This window comes from Mycteria americana, chromosome 2, assembly GCF_035582795.1.
Source record: "Mycteria americana isolate JAX WOST 10 ecotype Jacksonville Zoo and Gardens chromosome 2, USCA_MyAme_1.0, whole genome shotgun sequence".
Classification (NCBI taxonomy): domain Eukaryota; kingdom Metazoa; phylum Chordata; class Aves; order Ciconiiformes; family Ciconiidae; genus Mycteria; species Mycteria americana.
Window position 1 is genome coordinate 136,988,944 of NC_134366.1, and position 21,108 is coordinate 137,010,051.

Genomic DNA, 21,108 nt, shown 5'->3' on the forward strand with positions numbered 1-21,108 from the left:
GGCCAGGATTAATAAGGTATCTGATACTTCTCTTAAATTACTCAAAGTTTGAATTACATTTTTTTGTAACCATAATTCAAATTTGATTTTATTGGATTCCTTTTAAGCTTACCAACTGTGGCATACTTGGTAAACAGGACAAGCATCTACGCTTGTTTCTTCCAGATGTGGCTGAACAGATCCAGCGCATGGGAAAAGCACTCTCGCCGCCTCCCCAGAGGAACATTTTGCCAAATTCTGGGATTTTCTGCCGTGTTGACAAGGTTCACTGAATTTTATGATGTTTTCACCAGTTGTTTCCACCTCGGCCTCAGCATACGCCTCTTCCTCTTCTCCACTTCTCCCTCTTTTCTGCCCACGTTCCCAAAAATCAAATACCTTCCGTGTCCCAGACCTGCAGTTCAGGTTAGATGGATGTTTTGCCAGACACCATATGTCTGTTCTTGTGTCCTGAGTTGTCCTCCTCCTCCTCCTCAGTTGTCCCCGTTCACCTTTAGTCGCCAAGTTCTTCCACTAGCAAATGTTTTGATCATTTGCTGACAACACTGGGATCAGGTATTTGCTAAACAGAGATACATCCCAGCCCACAGCGAGGAATTTGGATTCCGCACGTTGGCTTGGGAGTCTTCAGTCAAAGATATACCCCAGTGCAAAAAGTTTTTTGCATCTTCTCTTGGCTGCAGTGGCACCATGTGAATTAAATTAATAGCTTATTAATTGTCTTTAGCAGTGAGGAAAAATTGGAGCCTAGTTTCTGGATATTTTATGCAATTTCGGGAATAAAAAAGGGAGGATCGCAGGATCAATAAACATTTGGTTTCCTGCTCCCACCACAGACCGAACTCTTGTTAGGTCAGTAGGGAGCCGGAGGGAAATACTATGTGAAATCATCTGATGTGGCTCTGCAAGCAGTCCCCAGGCTGGACATTGTGGAGAATACCTTCCTCAAGTCTAAAATTACTGCCTGCTGTTCTTCAGCAGGTTGCATGCAGTTGAGCTTGACAGTATGCTTTCTTGGCAGGTATTATCACACCTATTTTGTAGCTAGATAAACTAAGATATTTATCCAAAATAACTCACGGACAGCTAGAAAAAAGTAGCCCAATATATGCAGTCCTTCTCTTGAAGCCACACTAAGATTTCCGGCAAACCCCTGGGCATTCACAGTGCTCGACTACCCTGTAAGACCTGGGCAGAATGAAGCAGCAAACTCCCTTTCGTGAACAGGGGGAAATTCATTCCCAGTTGAGACAGATTATATTGGCCCTCCCAAGCCCTATTTTTCAGTCTGGAATTGATGCAAGAGCCTTTTGTCAGCTCTCTGCACAGAGAGTGACTCATCCCCAGAGCATCATGTCCCTTGTAAAGAGAGGTGTTCAAAGCCTACCTGCTCAAAACCTAGCCTATAAAGCTGTGAATGCCAGCTGGTAACCAGCTCTTGCGTCTCACTTCGGTTTCCACATCCCCACCACCCCTCAACATGCTGAAGCACCAAATATTTGTTCTAATGTTAAACCCCAGCTATGATTTAAAAATACCGATAACTAGGAAAACAATGATTCAGATCCAAAAGTGCCTCTTATAGGACTCTGAATATCCAAAGATGAAATAGAGGGTGGGTTAGATTTGTTATAGCCTTTTTTTTTCTTTTTGGTCAACTATTCAGTGTTGCTCTTCATTATTTTTTTTATCCTTTTGAAAGCTTTAAAGCCTCCCTGCATAACCGCCTCTGCTCCATTCACTGCTGAATGGACGGTGCGCTGGTCTTTTTCTCGGTGGGTAATGGATTTGGTTTGATTGCTTGACACAGGAACAATAGGGGGATAAACAATTGCATTCGCGCCCGTGCAGCTCCCCATCTGTTGAGTGTGTGCGCCTTCAGAGGGAGCCGGCCAGGGACAGATGAACGTGCCAGCCGAGCCTGATGTTAATGACATCAGTCATACAAGCAGAACATGTGGCGCAATAAATCAAAAACTAATTGAACTTTTGCTTGGTTATATTGCCGTCCCACCACCCGTTTCAAACACAGCACGGTTTGCTGGGACAATGCCCCCAGCCCCGCAATGGCTTTGCTGCCCCTGGACAGCAGGAGGCTGCCCTGGGAGGTGACAAGTGACACCAGCTTATCTTCACTCGTTTCTTTCTTGAAACAGTGACACCTTCCACTCAACCAGAATGCTTTCAGGCTCGGGATGTGTATTTGACCAATATTTATTATTTCAAATAAGAAACGCTACATGAATATGACAGTGACAGCCGATGGTTGCTGGCACTTTCCATCTGGGACTGCTGGTGGCAGACGTCTATAGGAGAAGACAGCGCTAGTTTTTGTGTTAATTACACACAGGTGCTAGTAATGAAGGCTATTCATTAGACTGATATAATTTAATATCATTATTCACACTTGAAAGTGTTTCTGCTACATCAGTTGCTGGAGCCTGCAAGCCAAAATTTTCTACCTCAGGTGTCCGTGGCAGCAGAAGTTGAGGGGGTTGGTTTTCGTAGATGTAGAAAGGAACAATTTCTGATGGGAGCATTAAGGAATGAAAAGCTTTGGCAAGAAGACCCTTTACTGAAGTGCATGAACATGGAATTAGGCCCCAGAACCATCAAGTCATGTAGGAACCCATCTGTGACGGAGCCACCTGCCCTCTCTCTGCAGCCACTGAAGTGTAGGGACGTATAGAGCCATGTACGTCTGCCTGACGTGCCCTTCTTTAGCGCATTTGAAATTTTACACTGAAGTGCCCAGGATTCAGGTGCTAGTTTATGAACTTAAAGGTAAAGCACAAAATGCTTTTCTGAATACACCTAGAATCAGCTCCTCAGTATATGGGAGGAGCAAATTTTTACGATAAATGTGTTAAAGTACACAAAGTATTAACCCAGCTTATTTTAAAAATCCTTGCAGTACTCCTATAAACGTTTATTTGCCTATACATTGGCCACACGGAACAGACTTTAATTAACAGCCATTTATGGTAGAGGATTCTCCAAACTGGTAAAAGGAGACATAAAATAAAATGCTCCTATCTGAATAGAGGGTTAAGTAACAGCTAAATTAAATCTTTGCATTAATAGTATTCATAGAATGGCAGATGGGAGCAGAAAATGTTGCAATGAAGAATATGGAATGAGATGAGATCACAGCATCAGTCTGTCCTTTGTAGATCTGGACAATGATCACAGAGCCAGATTGGATTAGTGAAACCTATTTACCAGAAGTTCAGAGCAGTTGCATGAAGCTGAAAGGCAGTCAGGAGGGAGAGGTGGAAAATGCACCAGATTTACAGCTGCAGCGACGAGAATTTAGAAGTTTTCACCACCGTGATTTCATCCAAATGTGAGTACATCAAAACTGTAACAACCGCCACGGTGTTGTCTTTTAGCTGGATGGGGTGTTTAGCATCAGGGAAATCTCTGAAGTGAGCACTCATCTGTTCTGCCGTGCCGTGCCGTGCTCTGCTTGCAGTCCAGCGCTCGCTGCTTCTTTCTGGAGCTAATCTGTGCAGGTGCTTCGACATTGTGGCTGTGTAAAATCTTTGCGCTGGCAAAACTGGGAGATCTGGAATCGGTGTTGATATACCTATGAGGTAATTGCTAAAGTGACAGCTTGCAACTGTGTGGCTATTCTGTGTAATAGAAAAGAAAATGAAGTTCTGCGAGCAGTTAGCAGCTCCGATGAACTGGGTGAACTGCATGAATGTTGAATTTAAGTCTGCTGGCTCAATAAGTGGAACATTTCCAAAGCCATGCCCTGGAAATGAATGCATGATTAACATTAATTGCTTGTAATGAAGAGTAAGAACCGGACAAAGCCCAGTCTGCATTTGATTGAACAAATTAGTTTAAACTCAGTGGCTGCATATTTCAGCAACAAGAAAGCAGGTAAAAGCAGGGTAAACAAATTGTGGGGCCAGATCAGATCTTTACTTGCAAGCTGCGAGCATGAGCTCTCAGCTGCTTAATTTCAGAATATAAGTGGAAATGACAAAGTGAACCATCACTGTAATTGTTTTCATTGCCCAAAAGCTGGGCTGTACATACAAACATCCTTTTGCAGGCAAATCCAGAAACATCATCTGCAAGGATTCCTACTTCCCTTCCTGCTCCCACTCCCTGCAGAAAATCATGTTTGCAGGGAGAGCCCTGCAGCCCCACTGTTTGCATTGCTGCCATTGTGTTCCTGCGCAAGTGGGTCGCTTCTGGCTACCTCCGTGATTCACTCTTCGTTCAATAGCTATTCAAGTAATCGCATGTTTACTGGTACTGTGACTTCCCTTTCATGCCTTGCCTTTCTTCAGCCCCTGCAAGCCATTTGCCACTCGCTCTGGCAGACGACAGGCAGTGAGTTGGACTGTGGATCAGACGTACTCTGAAAATACGCAAATTTATTACCATTAGGCATATTTATGTGTTGTTCCTTGTGCACCAGCCTGGGTACCAATAACAGCATAACAGTACTTGTTTCTGGTAGCAATCTATATAAACTGTGCTCCTCACACTGTCCAGTAAAATACATAAAATACCAGAGAGACAAGAAGGTAATTCCTTGCATCACTAATCTTTTCTGCACTTGAGTGTTTGTGCTTGTGAGCAATTAGTTTAGTCCTCACACGATGAAATTCCAGAAGTAAAGGTGATTGCAGCAGCTTCAAAAACAAGTTACAACATATTCCTAGGAAAAAAACCCACCTCCATTATGTTTGCCTGGTTTGCATCCCACGCTCGCCATGGTTTAAAATATAAAACGTGTTCTGCAGGAGAAGGCAGTAGGGATCCCTGAGGATATCACGCCATGCAAAACAGACCGTAATCGAACTGACAGCTTAGCACGCTCTCAGGCTCCATACAGGCAGATAACTTGTGATGAGTTCAGTGTGGAAGTACCCTGCGCTGCAGCGGGGCGCTGGCAGGGACCCTGGGCAGGGTTGGTCACCTCCCGTGTTACTGCCCTCCTGTTTCACTGCGGGCAGAGCATTGGCCAAAACTTTATTTCTGTCCAGTGGCATCCTAACACTCAGCACCTACATCCTCACCGGGGTATCGAGGGGTGGCGTTTAGACAAACACAAGCTGTCTAGGAAGAGTGACTTTGGTCCCACTGCCAGCTCTGCTTGTACCGGAGCCCTGGAAAGCCCGGTCACTTGTTACTCCTGCCATCAGAGGAGAGGAGTTTGGCTGCAGTAACGAGCAGCCTTGGATGACCTCCAGCTGCTTCCACAGCTTCAAAGCCCTTCGCAAACATTAATACAGAGCAGCAATAAGCACTGCAACTCCTGGAGTTGAAAGTATGCCAAAAATGTAAAGGAAAGCTCACCTGGAGAGCAAGAGTCACCTGTCATCCCGTAAGAAACCTTCCTGGCTCTTCAAAGCCTTTGGGTTATACATGGAGCCTGAATAGGAAAACCCCATTCACGTGCCTTGCCCTCAGGGTCAGCCTTTAGAATTGGAGTTAATTCTCTGAATTTGGCAGGTTTTTGCAGGCCTGTTTCTGTCACTGCCTGCTAAATCCTGTAGGTCCTGTAGCCTGAACACAGGGGAGGGTAATGATTTTAAAGAGCAAAGGGTAAGATATGATGAGAGGGAGAGCTGGGAGTATCACAGAGTCTTTCAAGCCAGTTTCAAGTCAAACTGAAACAAGTGTTTAAACAATCTTCACTTTGTCCAAAAAAACCCTCACCCAAAACCAATCACTTTAGTCCAGTCAAAAGCTTGCCTTATGGTCCTGGCATCTGGTGTGTCAGTGGCTAGTGATTCTGTTTTGCCTATGATTTTGGTGTCTTCATGGGTCTAAGAAATAAAATTGAGACCCAGACTTTAAGCAAAATGTCCCAAGTTAAAGAACCAAATGGGTCATTTTGAGAATTGAAAATAAAAGACTAGGCTTAGTGCAAATGTTGTGCTTCGGACGTCACACAGTAGAAGTGAAATGATGTCAGGAAGGAGTTTGAGCTTATTGAAAAAGTCCTGATCTAGATAAAATGATAGGCCTCTCCAAAGCTGATGTATACACTAATGTTTGAAGGTGACTGGGTGGAAAGGGAAACTCATTTCCTGCTGAAGCGTTGGCAGGTGGGAGGCCAGATCAAAACTCAGGACAGAGGACGGTTCCTCCTGGAAGCCTGTGGGAGAAGTGCAGAAACTTGGGGACGGCTGTTGCCGTCACGGATGTCTGTATTGTGTAGCTAGAGCATGGTCTCTGAGATGACATTGAGAAGGACTTTCTTTTGGGTTGTTTCAGCTGGAATCCTCCTTAAACCCTTTCTTGTTCCCTCCCCACCATGCCCCAAGTGTATTTTCACAGCGGACTTGGAGAGGCATGTGTAACCTCATCTTGTCCACCCTCGCTGCACCCTGACCATGTTCCTGTTCTTCTTTTCACAGCATGTAGTCCTGCCCGAAGACGAGCGAAAAGTACGCAGCACATCCTAACCAAGACTGTAAGAAAAATTTCCCTTTCTCTCCTCTGTTTTGTTTTGGTTTGGTTTGGTTTTTTTAATTCTAGTTGGCTACACCTATACTTAAAAACGCCATGGATAAATGGGAAGCAGATCTTTCAGGGAAAAGTGCATCAGTGTCTGATGCAGGGAGTGGGGCGGGAAACAGAAAGGAGAGTTTCTGTAAAGCTACAGTTTATTTACAGAAGCACTTTGAAACTTCAAAAAATACGGTCTTGCTGCGCAGAGCCAGTCAAAATGAACATAGCAGCTTATCAACATGGGTCATCTGAGGCAATCACAGACTTAAAGCCTTAATAATATCCATAAAGCCTTAATAACAGTGCCAGGGGGACAGGCAGGTATGAAAAGCAAACGAATCATATCAATACATATACGCGTTAATCAAGGAGCCAGTATCCCATTCTCTGGGGAATTTGGGAGAAAAACACCAAGCAGTGGAGTGTAACCTTGATTCAGAAAGGTGGCTCTGAGGGAGGCACAGGAGGATGCCTGTCCCTCGATCCCAGCGGTGCTTGCCTGTCCTTGACTCGCCCCCGGTGCACCAGCACGGAGGGCACAGCCGGAGCTTTACCCACTCCCTGCAGGTGAGGTGCCCCTCCAAATTCCAATAACTGAACATTTTTCATGCTCTGAGAAAATGTTTTCCAAGTTTGGACACTTCGACACATGGGCATGAGGTTTCTTGTCTTCAGAGCCAGTTTTCCCTCCTTAAATCCACTTGGCCCATTCACAACCCCTTCCACGATCCTTTTATCGCAGTTTTGACTTGCAGGAACAATGGCCTCTTCCTCTTGTGCATATCAAAACATTTTTGACAAGCTTCGAGACTTTTCTGCCAAAGCATTTCTTCTCACTACAGACCTGTCTCTTCTCTGGCACTTCGTTGAAATATTTTGCTCCATTGACCTTTTCCATCTCCAATGGCCTTTCCTTTTTCCATGCCCTATCCCACTTCCCAGCCCCATCCTCATTTGTAAATAGCCTCCTCTTCATATTCCTGATTCCCTGAGCTCCCCACAGCACCGTAGGTCCCCCCTGCTTACCACATTTACCTGTGCACTGAAAAAAAGCCTCGCCACATTCACTCCCGTCCCCTCTCTTGGTTATTAAAGCGGATCACAGGATCCCAATACTTCACAGGATGCCTGAAGCAGTCCCCAGGAAGGGTCAATGACACGGCTGTCGTGTTTAGGTAGAAACTATGTATGTGTGTATTTTCTCAAATTGTGAAAATCTTATTTTTGTCCCGTAACTCAGGCTGAAGTTTCAAAATGACTCTTCATTCCAAATGAGGATGAAAGTCAGAGTGACGGAGTGTTACTCAGAATAAGCCATTTTGAGATGGCCCTTTTTATTTGTTATGCCTTTGGTGTATTTTGTTTTCCATGTAATATAAAAATAGCAGAAAAGTCCAAACCAGAGGGAACTATTCTGACTTAATAAAACAGAATGCTCAGATAATTTATCTTTTTTTTTTACAAAATAGATACTTTTCCAAGAAAATGCCCAGATTTCTAACCAGAATTTTCTCATAAAACTACTCAGCTGGAAAATTTTCAGCTAGCTCTCATCAAAATCTAGGGCAACTGTATGTCTGTTATCGTGTTCCGAATCTCAGCAGATAGATAGTTGTTGTTTCTGCTAAACGGGAGCCTCTAATATTTAATTTGGATCGGATCAGCTGCTGTAGCAGCATTATACTCATAAAGGTCTAAGAAAATAAGATTAGAAAGTCCCTGGTTTGTTGCTGTATTCTTAGAGGATTTTTGTTTTCCTTTGGGGCTTTCCTGACCTCAATTAAATGTGTCCCTTGCTTGGCCGGTAGTCATGATGCAGGCAGCACCAGATAGCAGTGGGAGCACCGAGCCTGAGGAATGGTCTGCAGGTCCAGCTAAGAAAACAAGCAAGGCTCTCAAGCCAGCGCAGCTGGCACAGTCGGCTCTTAGACTTGTGCATTCCCCTGCTTCAGTGCGATGCAGCTGCTTACAGCTCGTGCGCAAGCATTCAAATAAATTGCGGGTACTGGAATATACGTGCCTGTGAGGAAGTTGTGATTGCCAATTTCTAGACCCACAGAAAAGTAGCAGAATGATTACTTGTTTTTCACTTTTACCTCTGCACCTGCAGTCAGTGCTGTAGAAATGCCTCAGCTAACATGAAATCTGCTCCGGTGATTGCAGTGGATGCACAACTTTAATCCTCAGCAAGGGAAAAAATAGCAAGCAACGTGGACATCTGCCAGACCTTTTTTTCACAACAGAAATACTCAAACAGTGTAGCATTAAGTGATTTAGCATTCAAAAGACTGACCTTGGGGGGTAACTTCCATCACATTCAAGAGCCTATCCCAAAAGCACAGTCATGACTGTGGAAAGGTGAGAAAAAGGGGCAGAGAAAAAAAACCTTTTTTTTAATTGTTTCACCAATATGTTTATTTGCAGTTCCTATTGCCCTATTAAGAGTTATTTCCAGTGAGAGTAGGTCCTTCCCTTCTCTTCCCTTGCTCTTCTAGCCCCAAAATCCTTGGGGTAGAACTGTCTGGACACCAGTACCTGGCTGCCATTTTTGCAGAAAAGTGGCAAATCCCTCTGTGCATGCTAGTGCTGCCACATTAAAAATTAGATCAGCATTAGACCATCAAAAAGAGCTTAACTCTGCAAATCTGGCATTTCCAGCACTAACAAGCACTTCGTTGTTCAGCCTCTAAGCTTCAAAGTTTTATCCAAAGCCAGATGTTTAATTGTCACCTTTTCTGGTTGGTTGTTGGTTTGGCGGTGGGATTTTGGGTCGAGGAGCACTGGCTGGGTTGTTGGAACAACCTCTGCACTGCTCTGCAGCCCTCCTGCGTCCTCCGTGCTCCCCACTTAACACAGCTAATTCCAACAGTGGGTATGCTAGGCTGTAAAATCCACAAAAAAGAGACTTTGCTGAGCTCTGAATTCAGAGTCGGCGTCCTGCAAACAGACTGAGCCGGTCAAGGGACTTACAGGTTCTAAAATCAGTAGTTATTTAGACAGCAGTTTACTAATTCTGCATAGTTTGGCTGGCTCTGCCATTCACACAGATTTAAATTCCCTGGTACATCTAGAAAAGAAAAGTGACTTCCCGCTGGTCCTTCTTTCCAGGTACCCTAGAGAAATGTCAGCTCCAGTTTAGATCAAAACTGCACTGCAGCAGGTTTAGTTTCCTGACCTAGATAAGTCTTTACATATTACAGTAATGGGTGAGGTAGACAAAGTCACGGTGAAATCTTGAATTAGGAGATAAGAAACTCCAAAAGGGTACTACAGCCAAATGCTGCAAACAAAGATGTTAACTGAAGATGTGCTATAGAGATTGCGCTGTTGTCTCCAGCTGTAACGGAAAATAGCATTGCAACTTATTTATACAGATTCTTCTGCTTGAAGGCATTTTGGCATTACTGATATGACATGTAACGAGGAAGCTTGAAAACATAGGCAATGCGTCTAAATAATTCCTGCTACTAATAGAGTTTAAAATCCTGCTTCCTTTCCCCAAACTAAATTTCATCCTTTGCAATGCATAGGCAGATTGTTAAGTTTCAAGATCGTGGTGGTTTACACTGATCAAATAAGCCACTTTCAGGATTAGAGATGACTGCAGCCAGCATCCTACATACCAAAAATGCTCTTTCCATGACTGTGCAAAAGAACCGACCTCAAGTGTCTCAGTAGCAGAGGGTTGCAGACATTTTCTGCCACACACCAAAGAAGACTGAGTGTGACCAAGAGCACTGCGCATATTTCCAGAGCTGGTGGGAAAGGTGAGCTTTGTAGCATTCTTTGACAGCTGGAAGAGCTGGGTTCACGTGAGGCAGGCTCCAAGGGCTGTCATGAGAGACCCCTGCCAGCCACCGCCTCATCGTATTGGTAATGAAGACAAGCGTCTCCCCCGATGTCGCTGTGGTGATGGGGGCAATGCCTCTGGTAAGCAGCTTGCAAGCTTCGGGTGGTCAGGGCGATGCAGTGGGCTGCACACCCATGCGTGGACACGGGAGCCTGCAGCCTGCGAGGAGCTGCTGCAGAGGGATGGGGAGGTCCTGGAGTGGGTCCAGTTGGCTGGGAGAGAGCCAGGGGCAACTGCTTAAGCAGCAACAGGAGGCTTCCCACCACCAGCATCACCCTCATTTCTGAATTATCGGAGCGATGCTGAGGCTTGGCTGTGTCCGGCATCGCCAGATTCGTGGTCAGTAGAGCTGGGCCCCAGCCGCAGCCTCCTTAGCACGTGCTTGTCTTCAAGGACACCAGTAGTCCCTTTGACTTTAACTTAACACTGGGCACATCCTTAAGTAGCTTACGGAGCAAGGATCGTGTTAGGCTGTGTGCCAAAATCCACAGAACTAAGAGAAAACCCCTCTCAGGTCTTGGATTAGGCTTTGGTTGCCTCACCAGCCCTTTCCAGCAGTATTTTTGCCTGCTGTTGGGCAGTTTCTGCTCTTTCTCCTGCTGGTCAGTAGGATCTATGTCATGTAGTCTTCTCCAGACTCCTGAGGGTACAGGGAGTCAAAAGAGTAAAAAGTGGTCAGGTTGGGGTTTTTCTTTTTTCCTGTTTTGGAAAACATTGGTTTGCATGTGTTTTTTAATCTGTGTAAAAATTCACATACACAGAATATTGCAGGTTAATGGCAAACTGAATTACAATTTACTTAAAGAAAATGGACAATTTTGCGTGAGGGGACATGCTTGAATGTGGTCTTGTTTTTATCTTCAGTGTATGTTAGAAGGCAGAGCAATAGATGGAATTAAGTCTTTTTCTATGCCAATAGCAGACCGGTCCATTGCTGATCTCAGTCTTGAGACAAAATAACTGTATTTATATATAAAACATCTAGATGGCAACTATCAGTCATCAGTTAGATGCAAGTAACTGCTTTTCTCCTGGTCTTCCAACATAAGATCAACATAAACAAGTCTAATAGGAAACAGTCGGAATAGTTGCCACGTCTTCTTTCCTTGCTGGTTTGGATCTTTGCCCTGTTTAACTTGTTCTCTGTATGACAGTAGCAAGCCTTCGGAGAAGAATTAAAAAACCCAAAGTATGAAACACTCGTTCCCTGCTGTCAGGACTTTAATCTTCTTGAGAAAATTGTTTCCGAACCATCCCGGATAACCGTCCTGATAGAGCCACATGCTTGGAGCCTATCCCTGGTTTTTTAAGCTCACATTAGCTCTGGCCTCCCCAGTTGCCTGTGGCAGCACAGTGAGGGCCATGGCTTAGTCGTGATAGGTGTAGAAAAGAACTTGAGTCTGTTTACGCTCGTTGTCAGGGACTCTGATATACAGGGGGCCTAATGTTCAAAGATGCAGCAATCAGTGAGTTTTGTTTGTGCAAGCTAGTGTTTGTGAAAATTAATCTCTAGGAGCACAATTATTCACTGCCTTGTATCCTCTGTAGTCATTTACCAGGTCTAAAATGTAAGTAAGTCCAAAAAAGAGAAGAGGCCATGGAGAAATAGCATTTGTAATTCACATCGCATAAGTTTAACTGATTGCCCGAGATATGATGCAATAAGATTATTGATTATAATATGATTGAGCTGTCTCAAAGGCGTATCCTGTTCAGTAGATCTTGAAAAGGACGACATTTCAGTCTCCTGAGGAGAATACAGAAATGTACAACTAAGTAGCTGGGTCCCAGAGGGACCACACTTGATTTTCCCGTACTTTCATACATCTCATGCACAGAGGTAGGAGCCAAACAAAATAAACCCTTCAAATCCCACAGTCCCCGCCCAACAAAATCCCCTTTGGATGACAGTAAAGCCGTGGGAAGAGCAAGCGCCATGCTGCTCCCCCGTGACCTTGACAGACCACCTTATCTCCAAGGCCGGGTGTAACGGGATGGTTTTACCTCTTCCCTGTAGGTGGTAGCCGTATCCGATCGTCGGCCCCACAGGACAGAGAAGCTGCAGCCCCCCCAGGGTGACCTCCTCCCGGTGCCGTGCAGCGAAGACGAGGTGCGGGGCTTGGGGTGCCTGCAGAGCGGGCAGCGGGGACCCTGCCCCGCCAAGGGCGCTGCCCAGCACGGTAAGTCCGCAGAAGTGGCTTTATTCCTCTGTGGCTTCAGAACATCTTTAGATATTGCAGTCTTCCGGTGTGCAGCGAAGCAGGCGCTTTGTTATGTACCTGAAGGATACTTCCATGTCCGGTGGAATTAATGAGATAACGACTGTGGCATTGCAGAGCTCTCGCTTTATTCAGAGTCATAAACTCGCTTTATTCAGTCATAAACACTCCCTTTCCAAAGGCTGACAATATTCTAGAGATGATAGATTGCGTATTACTGAGTTTGCCTGAGTCATCTTATTGTATAAGATCCCTGCTTAGAACATAATTATTTGGGATGAAATTTTAGATTCGGGATGTCAGCCACAGACCTGATTTTGTTTTTTCAACGGAAACTTGTTCAGCATATTTGTGAGAACCCGTGAAGGAAAAACAGAGTTTGCCAATGCAAAACCAAGGAAATGAGTAAACATAAATAGACTGGTCATTCAGCTCCTTCAACGCTGGTGTGTTATGTTTGGAAGATCGAAGCTGGAGCACGGCCATGCAGTTTGGCAAGGGGTGGCCTTTTAATCAAAAACGCATCTTTTGCTCTCCCTTGAAAAGCCACCCAGATGCAGTCAAGTCATAAGCCTTTGAAAAAATCCCATATGGCACGTTTGGTAGAGAAATGGGACATTTAGCTGTTAAAAGGTGCTAAATCTGTAAAGCAGATACTACTGTGAAGGTACATGTTCTTCACACCACCGGTCTGCAACTGCACTGCTCATAAGCCATCCCATTTGAACACAGACCAGAGAAGATCGGAGCCTGGGAAACTGGGAGAGAACAAACTAAGCTTGGGACTGTAGGGAAAGATCTTAAACCAGGACCAGAGCCAAGAAAAGGCTGAACAAAGAGCTGGGGCTTCGGGGCTGGAGCAGGGAGAGGAGGAGAAGTGGCTGGGACCAGCTGTGGGGTAGTGGGTGGCAGAGAGCCGGTGGGGGAGAAAGGAGGGACTGCTGGTCTCTGCTGTTAGGGGCAACAAGGGGTAAAGGATGACAGAGAGGTGCGAAGAGGAGAAAAAATGTAGGAATCCGAAAAGAAGAGCAGAAAAGGGGGAAACAGTTCTCATAGGGGGAGAAAGGGAAGGGATTGGGCAAAGAAACTGGGATGCTGAATGGGAAAGAGGGAGAAATTGAGTTTAAATTAGAACAAAAAATAAAACAAAAAGGACTGAGGAGTGGCAGGAGGGAACAAGAAGAACAGGACAGGACAAACTCACCGGGAGCACCTGGACAAGACAAGAGAGGTACTGCAGGGCTGCCTAAGCTTGCACAGCGTGGTGAGGTTGTTTGTCGGATCCCAACAACAGAAGGTGCTCAGGGCCCGCGGCAGGGCATCTCCTGCAATAGCTCCCTACGGTCTGTCCATCGCTGCCACCAGGCTCCTCAGCGATGCTCGTCACCGCACACAGCCCTTTTCTGGGTGCCTGCTTCACACCTCCAGCTGCAACACCCGGGAGCACTCAGTTCCTGCTGCACTAAAAACTGCGCTTTGACTATGAACCGTGCTGCATCCTCCTCACGCCTCTGAAAAACTGGATCCCAGGAACTTCTGATCTTCAACTCAGTACCTACCCCTGTTTCCCTGGCATAACTTCTTGTCCTCCAGGAGGTGACGAAGCTGTTTTTTTAAAACATTTGTGCAGATGATGACCAGAGTGATCAGCAATACAGAAAAGCCGGTGAAAATATTAATAGTTTGTCCTCACAGGATTCACTGGTGGGGAAAGTAAGTGTAGGACTGTGCACTGAGAAATAAAAGCTAAGGATGAACGACTGCTTTCTGAGTGAACGCTGTCTATGTGAGTGAAGCAGAAAGTCTGTTGAAAAATGGTTTCTGGTCACAAATGAGAGAATCTCAATGTCTAGATCCTTGGGGGATGAAATAACTTTGGTCCAATTCTGGTATTTCATAACTTTTGAGTGCCTGATTTTGCAGAGTTAGCATTTTAAGGGGAGGAAAGTAGAAGTGTTTGCAAATATTTGTATGAAAATAAAAACAGCTCTTTGCTATGATGTGCTGCGGTGCCCGGTTTCAGTATGCACTGTACTAATAATACCTACACAGAGAATAGGGTGCCATGAGAGAGTCCAGAAAGGTTTCTCCAGTTGTTTCTCAACAGCTGGAGAGCCAGCACACTGTGATATGAAGTGAGGTATATGTATGGATATGTATCATCTGTTTTCATTAATCTCTGTACAAATGTGACCTCCACATAAATTTCACCCTTCAAAAACATTCTTCAACTTTCTTACTGGAAATAGTTGTGTCTGTAGAGTTTTCCACGCTTGCTCCATAGACAAGTACTGCTGAATATTAAAGAGACTTCAGATTAGGTAAAGCACAACTTGGAATCTGGGTCATAGAGTGAACAGTTCAACTTCCAGAAGAAGTGGAAAATGTGTCAACAAGAGCACAGATGAGAGCATCGGCACACTCATTGCTAGTATTGGAAACCCTACACAAATATCAAAGCATAAGGACAGTGCATTCCAGCATGCAGCAAGGCAAGTAAGTGGAGTGGAAGGCCAGAACAAGAAACCCCTGACTGCACTCAAAGCTGTGCTTTGCTTCACGGGATGGACAGATTAAAAAAAAATTGCACTTCTCCTCCAGGAAAGAAGTACTCAGTTCGGTACCAAGTTTTTGTACAAGTACTCATCCTGGAAACACAGGGCAAGTCAGAATAACAGATGTGGAGCAACCCTTGTCCCAGGCCTGGACATCCATAGCACCTTCTGGAAGTGGAATTCACACCGCACCCAGCCACCACTGTCCTGAAGAGTGCTTATGAACCTGAAGCCATGAGGACTTACTTTTGCTTACATATTTTGCTAAAACTTTGCCAGAACATTTTCTGTATCTAATAAGAAGAGGGACAGGCTTAAGGGAAGAATCAGACAATATAAGAGCAAACAACAACAAAAAAAAAAAAAGAAAAAATGTGGACATTAGCTGAAGCACTGATTCCTGGAGCCACTTGCTGAATATTGTTAGTACCTAATATGCAAGATGAGAGGAGGTAATTGAATTAAACTTTGATGTGAGAGATACAGTTAGGTACCTAATGGAATTACTGGGGGTGGGGGGGCGGAGAGAGATGCTGGTTAAGATATTTATCATGGTTAAATATTGCCCTCAGAAGGAGAAGACAGTTCTGATTGCTAACTCATCCTGGAGACAGCACTATAAGCAGCACCTTGGCTATTTCTGATGTTTGCTGTCATTATTTATATTCCATTGGTCACAGCAGTTGTGAATCATATTCTGTCCTCTGTCTTGGTGAATCTTGGTGTTTCTGTAGATCCTTGCTCTTCACTTACCTGAATATCCTTTTAAAAAAACAGCAGACAACCAAAACCAGCCAGGAACAGAAAGAAGGGGTGGGTGGGGGGTGGGAGGGTGGGGGGGAAGATCTCCACATTCCCACAGCCAAATGGGAGGATTTGGCTCCATGAAAAAATCTGGCATCCCTCATTTATTGCCTCGGCACAACTAGCAGAAATGTCAGTGAGCATTTATCCATGGATAAGTTATCGGCTGAGCACTTACTTGTAACTGAAATGTAACCTCCAGGTTTGAGGACAGCAGAGAGAGCTGCCACTCAGCCACGGGCAGACAGAAAGGTTGAAATCCCTCCCTATGATGGGGTGGATGTAGCACACATCTCTGCCCAGGTAAGAATAACTCCGCAGGGCAATCCAGAAAGGAGAATGATCTCCTAGGCAGGACAAACCTGGCAGTGGGGTCTCCAAGACGCACAAAAACTGCGTCACCCAGCCTCTGAGGAGCAGCAGATGGGACCCCTCTTTGTATATACATACACGAGTGTTCACAGAGGGGGAAGGGCTCCCACTTAGCTTGGTCCGCTAAGGACAGTCCATCATCTCATTTGTAAAGCCTAGGAGCAAGCAGTTGAGTGGCTTTTCAGAATGACTTAAGCAATTCCAAAATCACTTATTTTGACATCACAGTAGATGGTCATAATAAAGAAAATTCTGCACTTTTGGCTATAACCAAATCTAGTGGGACCATAACCCGAATCTGGGCTCTATTGATAGCTGGGTTTAACTGCGTGGAAGAGGCTTTTAATACAAGCTGTGCCAATGGGATGACTACCAATAATGCCATGTTTCTTATGCTTTGCAGTGGGAATTACTGAACGAGAGTCATCCAAGTCCTGTAATCACCTGTTGGATGGAAAATCTTTGGTAAGTAAATACAGCAAGACCAACTACCACTGCCTGATGCATCTTAAAACCTAGTACTTGTCAGCATGTCCCACATTAACAGCATGTCAGTCTGTCAGAGTACGTGCAGATTTCACAGTCTTTGTTAAGGCTTTGAGATATGATTTATGCCAGAGGATCCTTAGCGGGGAGCAGAGACTGGCAGAGGATGGCTGCCCCTCAGGGAACCAGGAAGGGTTGTGGGATGGAAACAGGCAGGCTCCCATTCTGGAAGCTCAGCCACCTGCAAGAGCTGGGAGGAATTAGCCTCTTGTTTCTCAGGGAATTTCACAATTGGGAAAAAATTAATTTCTAAAGTGGAACAAGCATCAAATAATTTATATATTCTGCAGAATGCCAACCTGACATGATTGATAATCAGATCAATCAAAAATGTCAATAAAGAGTTGATGGGAAATCATCATACAACAACCAAAAATTTGTTCTGTAATGGACAGTCAAAATGGTTTGGTTAAAAATGACTCAGCTTTACTAAAACATTTTCCCTCCCTTCTTTTTCTTACCAAAACACAATTTTCAAAGTCCCTACATTTTACAAGAACTAGGTTTTCAAACAGAAAATAGTCCTTTGAAAAATTTCTGAACACCAGACCATGCTGTAGAAACTTTATGGCTTCAAATGCTCTTTTAGACGGCTGCAATATACTTGCTAGCTGGTAGCTGGGTTACACTCGAGAAAAATGTCTGTACAATATTGAAGGATGGTCAAAATTAATGGTATTCGGTGTAATTAAACTAATTGCACCTACCAATAATTAACCCAGTTAAATTTCAAAGGATGCTTGCAAAAGTAATTTCAAACATCTTTAAGTCCTGGGATACTTGCAGAGTACACCTAAACGTATCTGGTCTCAGATTAATCCCAGGGGAAATAGCCCTAGACAGCTTAAGACCAGTTATAGTATTGACAATAACATGAAGAAATTTTTCAGTATTGCCAGTAAAATCAGTAAGTGTGTTTATTGCCTGAAATGACAACAGCGCGTCACAATTTTTGACATTTTTTTCTATTTCTGGGCAACCCACACATTAGCTTACCATCTTGGAGGATATGCCAGTCTCAGTGGCCTGTTTATGGGAAAATGTGACTCAGTTCTGGCGGGCAATTTATGATCAAATAAGACAAGGAGGAAGTCAATGATAAGGCACTCGTGGGGCCGTGGCAAAACTGGGGCATGAACCAGGGCCTCCCACACCACAGAGCAGCACCCAGCAAAACGGGGAAACATTTCTGAACGCTCAAGAAATGGCGATGGCTGGGACAGCTGCTTCCCAGCCAGCAGTAGAGGTGGCCTGTGAAAAGCTGCAAGAAGCGGGCTGCTCCATCTGTAAAAAGCCTTGCCTCCTCAGGAAGTTAGACATAAAAACTAGGGAATAAAAAGTTCTGCAAGCCTCCCTCCTTTGATGTGAAGTGTAGTTCTTGCTCATACGAGCCCTGTGCTGAGCTCAGTGAGACCGTTCATGTGAGCAGTCTGTATTTGTGTGGGTAAGAGTTGGGCAGTCAAGTCCTTAGCCAGCCTGCTTTCTCTTGGTAAGAGGTTTCCAGTATTTATTCATTTACCTAAAACAGCCTCCTTCATCAGACAAACCTGGGGGCCCTACTCATCGGTGGCGTTTCCTAATGACGTGCTTTTTCCCCCCGCAGTTCCCACCATCGCCAGTTGCCCATATCACAGCGAAAGCGGCGGCTGCCACAGACGCGCCCGCAGGCGACGGCAGTCCTACAGACGAGTAAGTCCCTTCCCACCCCTCCAGCCAAGCCTGGGGGGCTGCGCGTGGGGCACTGCCGGGCAGGGGAGGGGACGGGGCACCTCCACCACGGGTCACCCTCTCACCAGGAACACAAAGAAGTGCTCAGCTGCAGATCTCCTCTGAATCGCAGCTGTAAAACCTCAGTGATTTACAGTAAAGCCATGCCGCTCGCTTCCCAAAGGCAGGGAGAGATTGGCTAAAGGACACACTGATTATATCGTCAGCCATGGCCATTTATACAGCTGCTCTGGTGCCAGTTACAGCTCTGTTTTATCACTAGAAAGAAAAGCATCTAAATTCAAAATTTAAGTATTTTCCCCTTAAGAAGTCTATAATATTTGTCCTAAGGCAGTTTAGAAAATGTAATTAAATATTTTTTAAACAAAGCTTTATTGTCTTTAAGTGTCCTTTCAGGGACATGGTATAGTGGTGGACTTGGTAGTGTTAGGTTTACGGTTGGACTTGATGATCTTAAAGGTCTTTTCCAGCCTATACGATTCTGTGATTCTGTGATTCTGTAATTAAGGAACAGATTGACCATAGTACAAATGCACTCATCAGTAGACAGTTAACCCAGACACAGATCCGCGTGATATTTGAGATGCCGCCATTGCCACTTGAGGGACTGTAACGAGCTCATTGTCACAGTGTCCTCGCACTTTGTGCACAGAGACATAAACCCCCCTCGGCCAGTGTAAGCCAGCGTAGCCCCCTCGGCCAGGTGGAGCTCACCCCACCTGGGCACTGCCGCATGGTCCCTGGGGCGCTGGTGGAAGGGCTCAGCTCTGTCCCCAGGCCACCTACCAGCTTTTGCTCTGGTGGCAAACGCTACAGAGGCTGCACCTAGTAGCAGTCCCACTTGTAGCCCATCCCCTTGTATGAGTGTGCACCCTGACAGCAAGTCAACGAGGGGCTCCAAGGGGAGCAGGAGCAGCAGGGAGGGGGCAGCAGCAGTGTCCAAGCCCACTGCCCTGCACAGCCCCTGCTCACCCCGGACTTGCCAGTCCCAGGGACAGGTGAGGTACGGGCATACCTTTGCAAACAGGCAGCCCTTGGTTTTCGGTGGCTAGTGGTCATAAGCAGGGGAGAAGGGCCACGGAGGCGAGTGCTTTATGCATCTGTGCTTTATTTGCTAGCCACAGGCAGCACTGGAGGAAGACGGCAGAGTACGACCTGACCCTGCCACCGGCAGCAGAAGCCTCCCTACCGCTGACGGGAGGCAACCTGTGCGGGACGCCCAGCCTCCTGAGGAAGATGTGGATGAAGCACAAGAAGAAGTCAGAGTACCTGGGGGCAACAAACAGTGCCTTTGAGGCAGACTGATAAGGCTCAGCATCTCTTGGAAAGACAGAAGGTCCTTTAGCCAGGACAAGGTGCTCTAGGATCGATGAGGGAACAGACACAGCACAGCTCATCCAGGAAAATGATATCCTTTTTATTACTTGATGCCATTGCCTCAGAATGGTGGGAGAAAGGCTAACTAAGGTAAAAATGGTGAATGTGATGCAACTCATGGGCCTTTCTTTGTTGCAATATACTAAAAATCCCAAGTATCCCACTAGAATTACGTCTTGACTCAATGATGCTGAAACTACTGCTGTCCCATTCAACATTTTATGTGTCCTGTCTGAATCAGCTCGGCCTCACAACAAGAAAAGCCTACCAAGAGGTTTATGTATTCCTGCAAGGCAACAGATCGATTACAGTGTGCCATTAAGCCCAGGGGTCTGACCATTGTGTACCACTGCTTGTCCTCTTCCCCCTCTCATGTCATGAGGTAAAAACAACATCTTACGATATGCTTGGTTGAATGACATACGCTAAACATCTTTTTTTCTTCAGTTTTGATGTTTCAAGACAGGAGTAAAAGATGCAAACATTTTAAAAGAATGGGTGAGTCAGAACTGAGCAAGTTTGCAAACACACATTTACCAAACTTTGCTATGTGACAAGCGATTGGTGTTTCAAAGCGTCCTGCCAGATCAAACTATGAGCAACTGGATAACCTCAAGAGACACTTTCTTCCATAGAACCTGCTTATATGTTAACTGATAGTCAGCAACTTGCTCTCTACCTGTGTGGTACAGGATAGTTCACTAAGTGCACAAAATACTAGGAGGAAAGAAAATATGTAAATGGTGCAACTAAGTGACTAAACGTGAGATATTGGCGTATAGGAGACCTGTGCTTATGAATAGATGGATTTAATGGAATTTGCTCAAAAATTTTTCTCAAAAATTTTTTCAATTTAGAAATTGCTGGTCATGGCCCCTTGGGTTTTCCTCTCAAAAAAAAAAAAAAAAAGGTTTCACCAGTGTTACAGACGATACTAGTTATGAACAGTACTTGCCTCATATGAGTGCTCCCCTGGTTATTATAAAAGGCTTTGGTTTGCCTAAATACAGAACTTTAAATATAAAATTGGAGGAAGTGTATCTCCTGTTGCTCATAGTAAAGACGATCTTCTCTAATCTAACTGCCAGTGCTCCAAAGCATAAGTGAAAAATAAAAGTCTTACTCTATGACAGAAGCAGAGGAAAGAAGCTCCCATCTGAAATTTGCTTGCCTG

General features: G+C 45.1%; 2 protein-coding genes across 4 annotated transcripts in view; both read left to right on the forward strand.

The window, feature by feature from the left end:
* ADHFE1 (alcohol dehydrogenase iron containing 1) overlaps positions 1-257 on the forward strand; it is a 28,186-nt gene extending 27,929 nt beyond the window's left edge. Inside the window, exon 14 of one of the 2 annotated variants that reach the window (XM_075494750.1) lies at positions 108-233. Coding sequence is in view for 1 of the 2 variants with exons in the window: in XM_075494751.1 (XP_075350866.1) it covers positions 108-133 (26 nt within the window). In the remaining variant the exon portion in view is untranslated. Of the gene's footprint in view, positions 1-107 lie in introns of both variants that reach the window. The other variant, XM_075494751.1, reaches the window with a different exon arrangement.
* Positions 258-3,177: 2,920 nt separating this feature from the next.
* On the forward strand, positions 3,178-20,377 carry VXN (vexin). Of its 2 annotated transcripts, none has more exons than XM_075494753.1 (6): positions 3,178-3,346; positions 6,390-6,445; positions 12,351-12,513; positions 16,687-16,748; positions 18,433-18,518; positions 19,676-20,377. In XM_075494753.1, exons 1-6 carry the CDS (start codon positions 3,280-3,282, stop codon positions 19,860-19,862), a joined length of 621 nt encoding a protein of 206 aa, XP_075350868.1. In that variant the 5' UTR covers positions 3,178-3,279; the 3' UTR covers positions 19,863-20,377. The 2 variants fall into 2 exon arrangements, with proteins under 2 accessions (XP_075350868.1, XP_075350869.1); XM_075494754.1 differs by lacking the exon at positions 3,178-3,346 and adding an exon at positions 6,853-7,050 and having other exon boundaries at positions 6,413-6,445.
* Positions 20,378-21,108: the final 731 nt, after the last annotated feature.

Coding starts and splice junctions, on each gene's coding strand:
- VXN (XM_075494753.1), top strand. CDS start 3,280: ATGCACCAGATTTACAGCTGCAGCGACGAGAATTTAGAAGTTTTCACC. Junction 3,347..6,389: donor CACCGTGATTTCATCCAAAT/GTGAGTACATCA, acceptor TTCTTTTCACAG/CATGTAGTCCTGCCCGAAGA. Junction 16,749..18,432: donor TGTTGGATGGAAAATCTTTG/GTAAGTAAATAC, acceptor TTCCCCCCGCAG/TTCCCACCATCGCCAGTTGC.